The following is a 13063-nucleotide window of genomic DNA, read 5'->3' on the forward strand; positions in this document are numbered from 1 at the left end:
GTCTTTTGCCCATTTCTTCACTGGATTTTTTTTGGGGGGGGCGGTGTTGAGTTTGATAAGTTCTTTATAGATTTTGTATACTAACCCTTTATCTACTATGTCATTTGCAAATACCTTCTTCCATTCCATTGGTTGCCTTTTAGTTTTGCTTATTGTTTCCTTCGCCGTGCAGAAGCTTTTTATTTTGATGAGGTCCCAATAGTTCAATTTTGCTTTTGTTTCCCTTGCCTCCGGAGACGTGCTGAGTAAGAAATTGCTGCTGCCGAGGTCAAAAAGGTTTTTGCCTGCTCTCTCCTCTAGGATTTTGATGGCTTCCTCTCTTACATTTAGGTCTTTCATCTGTTTTGAGTTTATTTTTGTATATGGTGTAAGAAAGTGGTCCAGGTTCAATCTTCTGCATGTCGCTGTCCAGTTTTCCCAACATGATTTGTTGAAGAGACTGTCCTTATTCCATTGGATAGTCTTTCCTACTTTGTCAAAGAGTAGTTGGCCATATGTTTGTGGGTCCATTTCTGGGTTTTCTATTCTGTTCCATTGATCTCAGTGTCTGTTTTTGTGCCAGTACCATACTGTCTTGATGATTACAGCTTCGTAATAAAGCTTGAAGTCCGGGGGTGTGATGCCTCCAGCTTCGGTTTTCTTTTTCAAGATTGCTTTGGCTATTTGGGGTCTTTTGTGGTTCCATACAAATTTTAGGATTGTTTGTTCTAGCTCTGTGAAGAATGCTGGTGTTATTTTGATAGGGACTGCTTATTTCTTTAATATTGGCATTTTAATCCTGCATATATACCTTAGCACTTATGTTTAATTAGCCATCCTGATTATAAATCAGAACATCTCTTTCTTTTTGTGCTCATGGTTAAAAAAAAAAGAAGCCGCCAAAGGTACATAGGCTACTAACAACACCAACTTCCTAAAATGGAGCAGATTCTAACTTTTTACCAAAGGGCTTGCCTAAATAACAAGGAAGGTAGTTATTTAGGTAAGTACCTAATGCTCAGTAGAATGTTCTAGTTAAGAAGCAGTTCCTAGCTAGGCTCTTAGAACATCCTATAATAATACCTGGCAGAGAATATTGTAGCTGTTTACTTGGTCTTGGCTGTACAAGTTCCCTGGAGACAGGAGCTGCATTGGTCATTTCTGCATTCCCTACATTGGCCATGCTGGTACTAGGTATGTGCTTAATAAACATTACTGAATAAGCTAGCATTGTTTTAAAAACATCTCATAAACTCAAGCCATAGCCCTCCACCATATCAGGGCATAGAAGAAGGCTCTGCAGGTGGTAAAACCACTCAGGGAGATCCAGAGGTCTTATGTTGCAAAGAGTGAGTGAGATCAGGGCCGTCCGTCTATCCCCCAACACTGCCACACCTGTTATCTACTACACACACCCAGGCACTGATTCCAGGCTCTCAACCACGCCATGGGCTGCACAGGAATAGCTCTGAGAGCTTTAAAAACACTGATCAGGTTTTAAACACACTTTGTTGTGACCCAATAATTCCATTCTTAGGTACTTACCAAAGAAAATTAAAAACATGTCTACACAAAAGCTTGTATATGAATGTTCATTGAAGCTTTATTAATAATAGCCCCAAAGTGGACACAACGCAAATGTCCACCAATGGGCAAATGCATAAGCAGACTGTTGTATATCCATGAAATGGAATATTACAAGGCAGTAAAAAGGAACTATGGATACACCGATGAAATGAATGAATCTCAAAACATTATGCTGAGCAAAGGAAGCCAGATACACAGAGTAAAAGCTCAATGATTCCATTTATATAAACTTCTAGAATAGGTAAAAAAAAAAACAGAAAAGCAGATCAGTGGTTGCCTGGGGCAGGGGCTAAGGGAAATTGACAGCAGAGGGGCAAAGAGAACTCCTGAAAGTGATGGAAATGTTCTAAATCTTAAAATGGTGGTGGTTACCTGAGTGTATTAATTTGCCAAGCTTCAATGAACTGCACACTTAAAATAGGTGCATTTTATTGAATATAAACTATATCTTAATATATTCAAAGATTCTGAAATAATTAGTCTGGGTCATGGTCTGGGCTGGCATTTTTTTTTTCAAAGTTCACCCACTTATTATTTGAGAGAGAGAAAGAGAGAGAGCAAGCAAGTTGGGGAGGGGCAGAGAGAGAGGGAGAGACAGAATCCCAAACAGACTCTGTGCTGACAGTGTGGACTCCATGCAAGGCTCAGTCTCAGCTCTCCAGATGGTTCTAATGTACAGCCAAGGTTGAGAACCACTGCCCGAGGGAATTATGCCAGAATTTTGGATGAGGTGGGAAGCATGCTATAGTTTGAAAGAATTCCCACAGAGGATTCACAGATGACTCCTGATCTAAAATCACCTCCCTGGATTGCTGTGATGCTGTGGGGGATAAGATTTCACCAGTTATAAGAGCAAAATAATAGCAGTGAATGTTTATTTGTAGTTAGAGTAGTTAATGTGCGAGGTTCTGGGCCAAGAAAATTACAAGCATTATTTGATGAATTGTACCACAAATCATATAAAGTAGGTATTCATCTGCTTCACAGATGAAGAATTTAAGATTAGGAGAAATAAAGAAACACGGCCAGGTCACAGGGACAGGGAGAGGCCCAGATCTCAAACTGATTCTAAAGCTAATGCTCTACATCTCTCCAGAACTGAGATGGATGGTCTAGGGACACATTCCTGGCACCTATGAATCCTCTTTGGAGAGACAGAGCTGGGGACAGGAGTCCTACAGTCTAGGGTCCAAAAACACGACCTCCTACTGGGACTAGGGGTTGCAGACTCTCCTAGGGCATGGGACCAAGTTCCTTCTCCTCCCCACACCTCCCAGATTTCTCACTTCCTCCCCAGCCTTTGCCGTTAGCACTCTGGGCTCCTCGGTACCCCCAGATGTTGCAGTCAATGTAGAGGGGAGCTTTCCTGATGCCTTCTGACTCTGAACAAACACCACCAAATACATTTTCAGACAGAATCTAAGTCAAGACTGAATGGGGAGGTCCCCAAGATGGTTTGCCAAGGTGTTTACATTTTAATAACATTAACATTTTCTGAGCTGATATGGAGCACTTCCTAGGAGCTAGGAAATCGCTAAGTAATTTACTTGTATTAACTTATATAATGTTCACAACAACACTCTGAGTCAGGTACTATTCTCTCCATGTTATTGATGAACTTGAGAGAAAGGTTAAGAAACTCGTCTAATGTTAATCAGCCAGTAAATGGCAGAACTGAGATTTAACCAGGTGGTCTAGTTCTAGAGGTTGCAATCCTTACCTCTACATTGTTGGGCCTCTGATCACTTTTTATTTTATCTGTGTAATATTTCAGGTACATTAGCACCTTAAGAATTTGGGGGCAGTGTCCTAAAGATCTGACCCCCCATTTATAACTGCTACTATGGAGAAATGAGTTTCAAGCCCCAACGACATTTTTCCTAATTAGCTTAGTACCTTCTATGAACCATTTAGCTTAAATATACCCATGATCTATATATTTTTTTAAATGTTTATTTATTTATTTTGAGAGAGAGAGAGAGAGAGAGAGAGTGTGTGTGTGTGTGTGTGTGAGAATGGGGGAGGGGCAGAGAGCAAGAAAGAGAAGAGAGAATCCCCAACAGACTCCACACACAGCATGAAGTCCAACTCGGGGCTTGATCCTACGACTGTGAGATCATGACCTGAGCAGAAATCAAGAGTTGGTCACGTGACCGACTAAGCCACCCAGGTGCCCCTACTATGATCTGTATTCTTATAAATTTAAAATGAAATAAATTACCAGTGGTGGATAAAAGGTGAAGAAATAAGGATGATACAGTTTTAAACTACATTCATGTCTTTGGTCTGCCATTGTGTGACACTAGAAAAAATTAAGTTCCTGAGGTCTTGATTTCCTTTTTTTAAGTTTTAATTTAATTTAATTTAAATTTAATTTAGAGAGAGAGAGCACAGGTAAGGGAGAGGGGCAGAGAGAGACAGAATCTTAAGCAGGTTCCATGCTCAGTGCAGAGCCCGATGTGGGGCTCGATCCCATGACCCTGGGATCATGACCTGAGCCAAAATCAAGAGTTGGATGCTCAACTGACTGAGCCACCCAGGTGCCCCTTGATTTCCTTTTTATAAAACAAAAAAGATCACATTAAATAAAAAATAAGAAACATCTGGCCCTTGTACTTTTATTCCCTGTACTTTTTCCCACTGGACTCATGCTTAAGCTCAGAACATTTATTTTTTTCCACAGAGCACAGTAGGTAGGCACTAAGCATTCATTCATAAATGGAAAGTACAGTGAAATGTACCTGTGATCTTAGAATATGTGTTCCCCAAATCCCTTTCAGTTCTACAAAATTGATCCCTAAGATACAACAAAAAAATATGAGAAGGTACAAAATGTTGGACAATACAATTTAGAGTCTGATTTTGTCTATATTGTTACAAATCTGAAATAGGTAGACGAAAAAGATGAAACATCTTAGTCTCTATAAGATTCTATAACTGGTTCCAGAGAAAAATAAAGGGATTAGCCTACCAGAAAGTTGATTATATGCACACACATATATTACTGTTTAGAGTTTTATTATACATTTTAAGACAGGAATGAAAATACTGGTTTGGTCTGATACTCTAAGAATGTTCTAGAGAACTGTCTGCAACCTGTAGAATGGCTTTTGAAATAACTCTCCCTTTTGGCATCTTTTAGTTCTTTAAGATTAAACTGGTTCTATACTAGGCTCATTACGAGAATTTGGAACCAAGTCTAATAATCAGGGCATGAATGCTTTTGCACATGCTCACACAACCTGGAGAGCTGCTCTTGGATTTGGTAGTAAGGGCTGTACCTAGGACCTAGGGAATAATTAGCTGCTCTGGGAAGCAGTTTGGACATGCTAAAACTAGGACTCCACCCCAGGCTTCCATTGGAGATCTACATGAAGAAGGGTAGGGGGGACTAACGCAGATCATAGCCAGTTCGATACTAAAATAATGGATACACAAAATATACCTTAAGGAAATTTTGCAAAGCTTCTTCTACAGTTGAGGATGGTATTTTTCCAAACAGAGTAGCAGCCATTTTTTTCTCAATCCAGCTCAGTTTCGAGACCTGCAAATATGAAGCAACATCATTCTTAGAGAGTTTTCACTTTTTGAATGAAGAATCTCTCCTCAGTTAGATGTGTGTGTGTGCATGTGTGTGTGTGTAGGTGTATATGTGTGTGTATGCGTATAATACATAAATATGAACATATTCCTAAATAACATACACGACAGAGATCAACTTAATTATATTAATATTGTACCTTCCCTTTTTTATAATTCTAACAATCTATGAGCTCTAAAAAGCACTGGTTACCAAACCAATTTAAAATACTCATGATGAGGGGCGCCTGGGTGGCGCAGTCGGTTAAGCGTCCGACTTCAGCCAGGTCACGATCTCGCGGTCCGTGAGTTCGAGCCCCGCGTCAGGCTCCGGGCTGATGGCTCGGAGCCTGGAGCCTGTTTCTGATTCTGTGTCTCCCTCTCACTCTGCCCCTCCCCCGTTCATGCTCTGTCTCTCTCTGTCCCAAAAAAAAAAAAAAAAAAAAAAAAAAAAAAATACTCATGATGAGGGGCGCCTGGGTGGCTCAGTAGGTTAAGCATCCGACTTCAGCTCAGGTCACGATCTCACGGTCCGTGAGTTCGAGCCCCGCATCGGGCTCCGGGCTGATGGCTCAGAGCCTGGAGCCTGCTTCGGATTCTGTGTCTCCCTCTCTCTCTGCCCCTCCCGCATTCATGCTCTGTCTCTCTCTGTCTCAAAAATAAATAAACGTTAAAAAATTAAAAAAATAATAAATAAAATAAAATAAAATAAAATAAAATACTCATGATGAGATGTGTGTTCAATCAGAGTCAGGGGTGGGGATGGGGAATAATGCTGATCCTGTTTGTTCATGTGATTCAAGAGTCTGAGATGGCCACACAGTATTTCTTTGCATGGAGTATAGGAGCTACCAGACCCCACCTTTTCTTTCTTACTGCCTAATTCCCGCTGCCAACCTGATCCAGAATACAGCATCACAGAAATGTAAATAGAACAAGGATCCTCAACCCAGGGGGAGTGTAGAGCGAGGTCTCAGTATACATATTTACAATCCAGGAGAAAAATTTTTTAACCAATAACCACCAAAATTCAATTTCCTGTTATCATTTATTTTTTGCTTCCTTCCCCCATCATTTTATTTTAATTCCAGTTGAGTTAACATACAGTGTTATGTTAGCTTCAGGTGTACAATATAGTGATTCAACACTTTCATATATCACTCAGTACTCTACGAGATAAGTGTACTCTTAATCCCCTTTACCTATTTCCCCCATCCACCCGCCACTGCCCCTCTGGTAACCATCTGTTCGTTCTCTTAGTCAAGTGTTTGTTTTTTGGTTTGTCTCTTTTCTTATTTCCCTTATTTGTTTCTTGAATTCCACATATGAGTGAAATCATAAAATATTTGTCTTTCTCTAACTTATTTCACTTAGTGTTAAACCCACTAGATCTGTCATGTTGTTGCAAATGGCAAGATTCCATTCTTTTTATGGCTGAATAATATTCTACTGTGTATAAATACCACTTCTTCTTTATCTATTCATGTATCAATGGATACTTAGGTTGCTTCTATAATTTGGCTATTATAAATAATGTTGCAATAAACATAGGGGTGCATGTATTCCTTGGAATTAATGTTTTTGTATCCTTTGGTAAATATCCAGTAGTGTGATTACTGGATCATAGAGTAGTTCTATTTATAATTTTTCAAGGAACCTCCATACTACCTTCCACAGTGTCTGCACCAGTTTGCATTCCCACCAACAGTGCATAAGGGTTCCTATTTCTCTACATCCTCACCAACACTTGTTATTTCTTGTGTTTTTGATTTTAGTCATTCCAATAGATGTGAGGTGATATCTCATTGTGGTTTAGATTTCCATTTCCCTGATGATGAGTGATGTTGAACACTTATTCATGTGTCTGTTGTCCATCTGTATATCTTCTTTGGAGAAATGTCTGTTCATGTCTTCTCATGTTTTAGTTGGATTATTTGTTTTTTGGGTATTGAGTTGTATACGTTCTTTATATATTTTGGATACTAACCCTTTATCAGATATGTTATTGGCAAATATATTCCCCCATTCAGTAGGTTGTCTTTTAGTTTTTTTGGTTGTTTCCTTTGCTGTGTAGAAAATTTTTATTTTGAGGCAGTCCCAATAGTTTATTTTTGCTTCTGTTTCCCTTGCCTCAGGAGAATCATCTAGAAAGATGTTGTTATGGCCAATATCAGAGAAATTACTGCCTGTGCTCTCTTCTAGGATTTTTATGGTTTCAGGGCTCACATTTAGATCTTTATTCCATTTTGACTTTGTGTATGGTGAAAGAAAGTGATCCGGTTTCATGTTGCTGTCCAGTTTTCCCAACACCATTTGTTGAAGAGACTGTCTTTTTCCCATAGCATATTCTTGCCTCCTTTGTCAAAGATCAATTGACCATGTAATTGTGGATTTACTTCTGGGCTTCCTATTCTGTTCTACTGATTACATGTCTATTTTTGTGCTAGTACAAACTGTTTTGATTGCTACAGCTTTGTAATATAACTTGAAGTCTGGAATTCTGATACTGCCAGTTTTGCTCTTCAAGAATGCTTTGGCTATTCAGGGTCTTCTGTGGTTCCATACAAATTTTAGGATTGCTTGTTCTAGTTCTGTGAAAAATGCTGTTGGTATTTTGATAGGGATTGCATCAAATCTATAGATTGCTTTGGAGAGTATAGACATTTTGACAATATTTGTTGTTCCAATACATGAGTATGGATGTCTTCCCATTTCTTTGTGTTATCTTCAGTTCCTTTCATTAATGTTTTATAGTTTTCTGAGTACAGGTCTTTCACCTCTTTAAGTTTATTCCTAGGCATTTTATTATTTTTGCTACAATAGTAAATGGAATTCTTTTTTTAATTTTTAAACATTTTATTCATTTTTGAGAGACAGAGAGAGACAGAGTGTGAGTGGGGGAGGGGCAGAGAGAGAGGGAGACACAGAATCTGAAGCAGGCTCCAGGCTCTGAGCTGACAGCACAGAGCCCAACATGGGGCACGAACTCACGGACTGCGAGATCATGCCCTAAACCAAAGTCAGACGTTCAGCCAATTGACTCACCCAGGTGCCCCGGGATCATTTTCTTAATTTTTCTTTCTGCTGCTTTTAGAAACTCAACAGATTTCTGTACATGGGGATTTCTTGTCCTGTGACCTGAATAATTCATTTATTAGTTCTAGCAGTTTTTCGAGGAAGTCTTTATTTTTTCTATATATAGATTCTCCCAACTGCAAATAGTGAAAGTTTTACTTCTTCCCTACCAATTTGGATGCCTTTTATTTCTTCTTCTTCCCCTTCTTCTTCCCCTTCCCCTTCTCCTTCTTTTTGTCTGATTGCTGTGGCTAGGACTTCCAGTACAATGTTAAATAAAAGTGGTGAGAGTGGACATCATTGCATTGTTCCTGACCTTAGGGGAAAAGCTCTCAGTTAGCTGTTTTTCCACATAAGGCCTTTATTATGTTGAGGTATGTTTCCTCTAAACCAACTTTGTTGAGCATGTTTATCATGAATGGATATTTACTCTGTCAAATGCTTTTTCTGCATCTATTGAAATGTTCATATGTTTTTTATCCTTTCTCTTAATAATGTGATGTATCACACTGACTGATTTGCAAACAATGAACCACTCTTGCATGCCAGAAATAAATCCCACTTGATCATGGTACATGATTTTTTGAATCTATTGTTAGATTTGGTTTGCTATTATTTTGTTGAGGATTTTTGCATGTATGTTCATCAGAGATATTGGCTTGTAGTTATTTTTTGTAGTGTGTCTTTATCTGGTTTTGGAATCAGGGTAATGCTGGCCTATTAGAATGCATTTGGAAATTTTCCTTCCTCTTCTATTTTTAAGAAAAGTTTGACAAGAATAAGTATTAACTCTTCTTTAAATATATGGTAGAATTCACCTGTGAAACCATCTGGACTTTTATTTGTTGGGAGTTTTTTAATTACTATTCAATTTCACTGCTGGTAATCAATCTGCTCAAATCTTGCATTTCTTCCTGTTTCAGTTTTGGTAGGTTATATAGTCTCTAGGAATTTATCTATCTCTTCTAGGTTGTCCAGTTTGTTGGGATAAATTTGCATAATATTCTCATAATCCTTTGTATTTCTGTGGGGTCAGTTATTTCTCCTCTTTTGTTTCTATTTGAGTCCTCTTTTTGTTTTTGTTTTTGTTTTTGTTTTGGATGAGTCTGGCTAGAGGTTTATCAATTTTGTTGATCTTTTTAAGGAATCAGCTCCTAGTTTCACTGATCTGTCCTTCCTTCCTTCCTTCCTTCCTTCCTTCCTTCCTTCCTTCCTTCCTTCCTGCTTTCCTGCCTTCCTGCCTTCCTGCCTTCCCTTCCTTCCTTCCCTTCTTTTTCTGTATCATTTATTTCTGTTTTAATCTTTATTATTTCCTTCCTTCTGCTGGATTTGGGTTTTGTTTGTTCTTCTTTTTCTAGCTCTTTTAGGTGTCATGTTAGGTTATTTGAGATTTTTCTTGCTTCTTGAGGTAGACCTGTATTGCTATAAACTTCTCTCTTAGAACCACTTTTGCTGGACCCCAAAAATTTTGGATTATTGTGTTTTCATTTTCATTTGCCTCCATGTATTTTTTTTATTTCCTCTTTAATTTTTTGGTTGACTCATCCATTGATAAGTAGCATATTATTTAACCTCCATGTATTTGTGTTCTTTCCAGATTTTTTCTTGCAGTTGATTTCTAGTTTTACAGCGTTGTGGTCAGAAAAGATGCATGGTATGACTTTTTTTTTTTTTTTTTTGGTATGACTTTTTGAATTTGTTGAGACTTGTTTCATGGCCTAACATGTGATCTATTCTGGAGAATGTTCCATGGGCATTTGAAAAGATATACTTATTTTTATTGCTTTTGTGCTTTCTACCTTTCTTACTCTTATTGATGGTTTTTCCTTTCCACTCACAGAGTCCCCTTTAACATTTCTTATAGGGCTGGTTTAGTAGTCCTGAATTCTTTTAATTTTTGTTTGTCTGGGAAACTCTTTATCTTTCCTTCTATTCCGAATGATAGCCTTGCTGGATAGGGTATTCTTGGCTATAGATTTTTTCTTTTCAGCACTTTGAATACATCATGCCACTCCCTTCTGGCCTGCAAAGTTTCTGTTGAAGAACCTGTCTCTAGCCTTATGGGGTTTCCCTCATATGTAACTGTTTTATTTTCTCTTGCTGCTTTTAAAATTCTTTACCACTGCTTTTTGCCATTTTAATTACTATATGTCTTGGTGTGGACCTCCTTGGGTTGATTTTGTTGGGGGATCTCTGTACCTCCTGGATCTAAATTTCTGTTTCCTTCTCCCAAATCAAGAAGTTTTCAGTCATTGTTTCTTCAAATATTCTGCCCTCTTTTTCCTCTTATTCTTCTTCTGGGATCCCTATAATGCAATTGTTAATTACATTTGATGGAGTCACTGAGTTCCCTAAGTCTATTCTCATCTTGCATAATTTCTTTTCTCTCACTTGCTCAGCTTGATTCCTTTCTATTACTCTGTCCTCCAGATCACTGATTCATCCTTCTATTTCTTCTAGCCTGCTATTTATTCCATCCAGTGCACTTTTAATTTCAATTATTGAGTTCTTCAACTCTGATTGGTTCTTTGCTATTTCTGTGTTAAGGGTCTTGCTGATGTCCTCCACTCTCTTCTCAAGTCCAGTGAGTAGCTTTGTGATCATTACTCTAAATTCTCTATCAGGCCTATTACTTATCTATGTTTCCCTTAGGTCTCTTGCTGTGATTTTGTCCTGTTGTTTCATCTGGGATATGTTCCTCTGTTTCCTCATTTTGCCTAACTCTCTGTGCCTGTTTCTCTGTGTTAGGAAAGTCAGATATATCTCCTGCTCTTAAACATAGCGGGCAGGGTGTGTACCCTTAACAAGGTGGTGCTGGTCCTTTTCCACAGGAGATGTGCAGCTCCTGCCAAGACAGGGGCCAGCTGGGCCACTCTGCAAAGCACATGTGGGCAGGGGCACGGTGCTTGCAAGTTGTGTGCGTCAGTCCTCTTCTACAGGGGATGCACAGTATTTTTTGCTTCCTTTTAAAAACTTTTCTTTTTTCCCAAATATGAATATTAGAGGTTTATCATAAAAGATTAAAAGGATTCAGAAATGAATACTTAAGAGGGTACTGATACTCTCTCAACCCCATCAAGTGCCTTCCTTCCCAGTATCATCTTCTAGGTTTCTAGTAGCCATTAACCTCTATTAAACAAAATTATTCCCTTGCTTTCCTACATAGTGTTACTTATTGCTCTGTTTATTTTTGCTTTTTTTTTTTTACTTTTAAAAAAAATGATCCCATGTTGTTTATTTCTTCCTATGACTTATTTTTTTCACTTATTATAGTTTTAAGATTTTATCCAGGTTGCTGAGTGTGACCGAAGTTCTGTCATTTAAGTAGCTGTGAAACATTCCATCATTTAAACATATGTCAGTGATTTTTCATCCACTCTTTTGTAAATGGACATTTGGATCTTTTTCATTTTCTTGCTCTTAGGAACAAGGCTGCTGCAGGCATTCTTGTACATGCCTTCCAGAGTACATTTGCAAGACTTTCTCTAGGGTAGGCACCACTGTGGGTCATATGGTAGGCAAGTAATCAGACTTAAAAGATAGTATCCAATTATTTCCAAAGCAGCATGCTCCTACAACAATGCAAAAGTTCCTGTTGCTCCATATCTTTGCAACATCTTACACTGATATTTATAAATTTTATCAAATGAGTAAGAATAAATGGAATCTCCTTGTTGTTTTTTAATTATAATTTCTTATTTCAAGACTTACGTTTCTTAAGTTGTTTTATTTCAAAATTTGAATTTAATTGCATTATGATCAGGAAACCTGTTTGATATCAATCCTTTGAAATTTATTAAGACTTGATTCGGGGCGCCTGGGTGGCGCAGTCGGTTGGGCGTCCGACTTCAGCCAGGTCACGATCTCGCGGTCCGTGGGTTCGAGCCCCGCGTCAGGCTCTGGGCTGATGGCTCGGAGCCTGGAGCCTGTTTCCGATTCTGTGTCTCCCTCTCTCTCTGCCCCTCCCCCGTTCATGCTCTGTCTCTCTCTGTCCCCAAAAAAATAAATAAAAACGTTGAAAAAAAAATTTAAAAAAAAAAAAAAAAGACTTGCTTCATGACCTCATATTGATCAATGTTGTCAACACTCTACATATGCTGGAAAAATGTGTACCCTCCAATGGTACATTATTTTTATATGTGTATTGGATCAAGGTTATTAAACGGGAAGCTCCAATGTTTTACATGCTTAACATGTTTTTTTTGCCTTCTTGTTTTATTAATTACCAAGAGCACACGAAAATTTAGCACTGTGCAATATCCTTTCTTCCCTTCTATGTTTTTTTATCTTTCCTTCATATTTTCTATCTCTTTGTTCCTCTGTGCTGCACTCCAGGCAACTTTTTCAGATTTACCTTAAAGTTCACTAATTTTCTCTTTAGTGGTGCCTATCAACTGCTAAATCTTTCCACTGAGTTTTCTTTTAATGTGAAAATAATAGACTTTTATACCAAAATTTATCTTATCTTTTTTCTAATCTACCTGGTCATCCTCGTCCATTCCCCTCTCCCCGATTCCTTTTATTTGAGAAAAAAAAAAAAAAACAAAACACACTGTATAAGTAGCTATTTAACACTGTATATTCCACGGTTCCAAAATCTGAAGTCCTTTTAGATCTATTCCTGATTTTGGTTTCTGTTGACTGTCATACTTGATGCCTTATTTCTTTGCATATTCTATTATTTTTGACTGTGACCTCATCATCCTTGGGCTACTCTGCAGTTTTATAAGACCTATGTGCATGTATATTCTTCCAGGGAAGATCAACATTAGCTTCTGCCATTTGTTTATGCCATGAAGACCAGGATCCACTTTAAATCAGAATTTCCTTCTTGGGTTTTTGT

General features: G+C 38.2%; 1 protein-coding gene across 3 annotated transcripts in view; it reads right to left on the minus strand.

The window, feature by feature from the left end:
* The window catches only part of RMDN2 (regulator of microtubule dynamics 2), a 76159-nt gene that overhangs the window by 15731 nt on the left and 47365 nt on the right, over window positions 1–13063 (minus strand). For all 3 annotated transcript variants that reach the window (XM_030311286.1, XM_030311288.1, XM_030311285.1), the window contains one exon: window positions 5012–5110. In XM_030311286.1, the coding sequence (XP_030167146.1) occupies window positions 5012–5110 (99 nt within the window). The remainder of the gene's footprint in view (window positions 1–5011; window positions 5111–13063) is intronic.

The sequence above is a fragment of the Lynx canadensis genome, chromosome A3, assembly GCF_007474595.2.
Source record: "Lynx canadensis isolate LIC74 chromosome A3, mLynCan4.pri.v2, whole genome shotgun sequence".
Lineage (NCBI taxonomy): Eukaryota > Metazoa > Chordata > Mammalia > Carnivora > Felidae > Lynx > Lynx canadensis.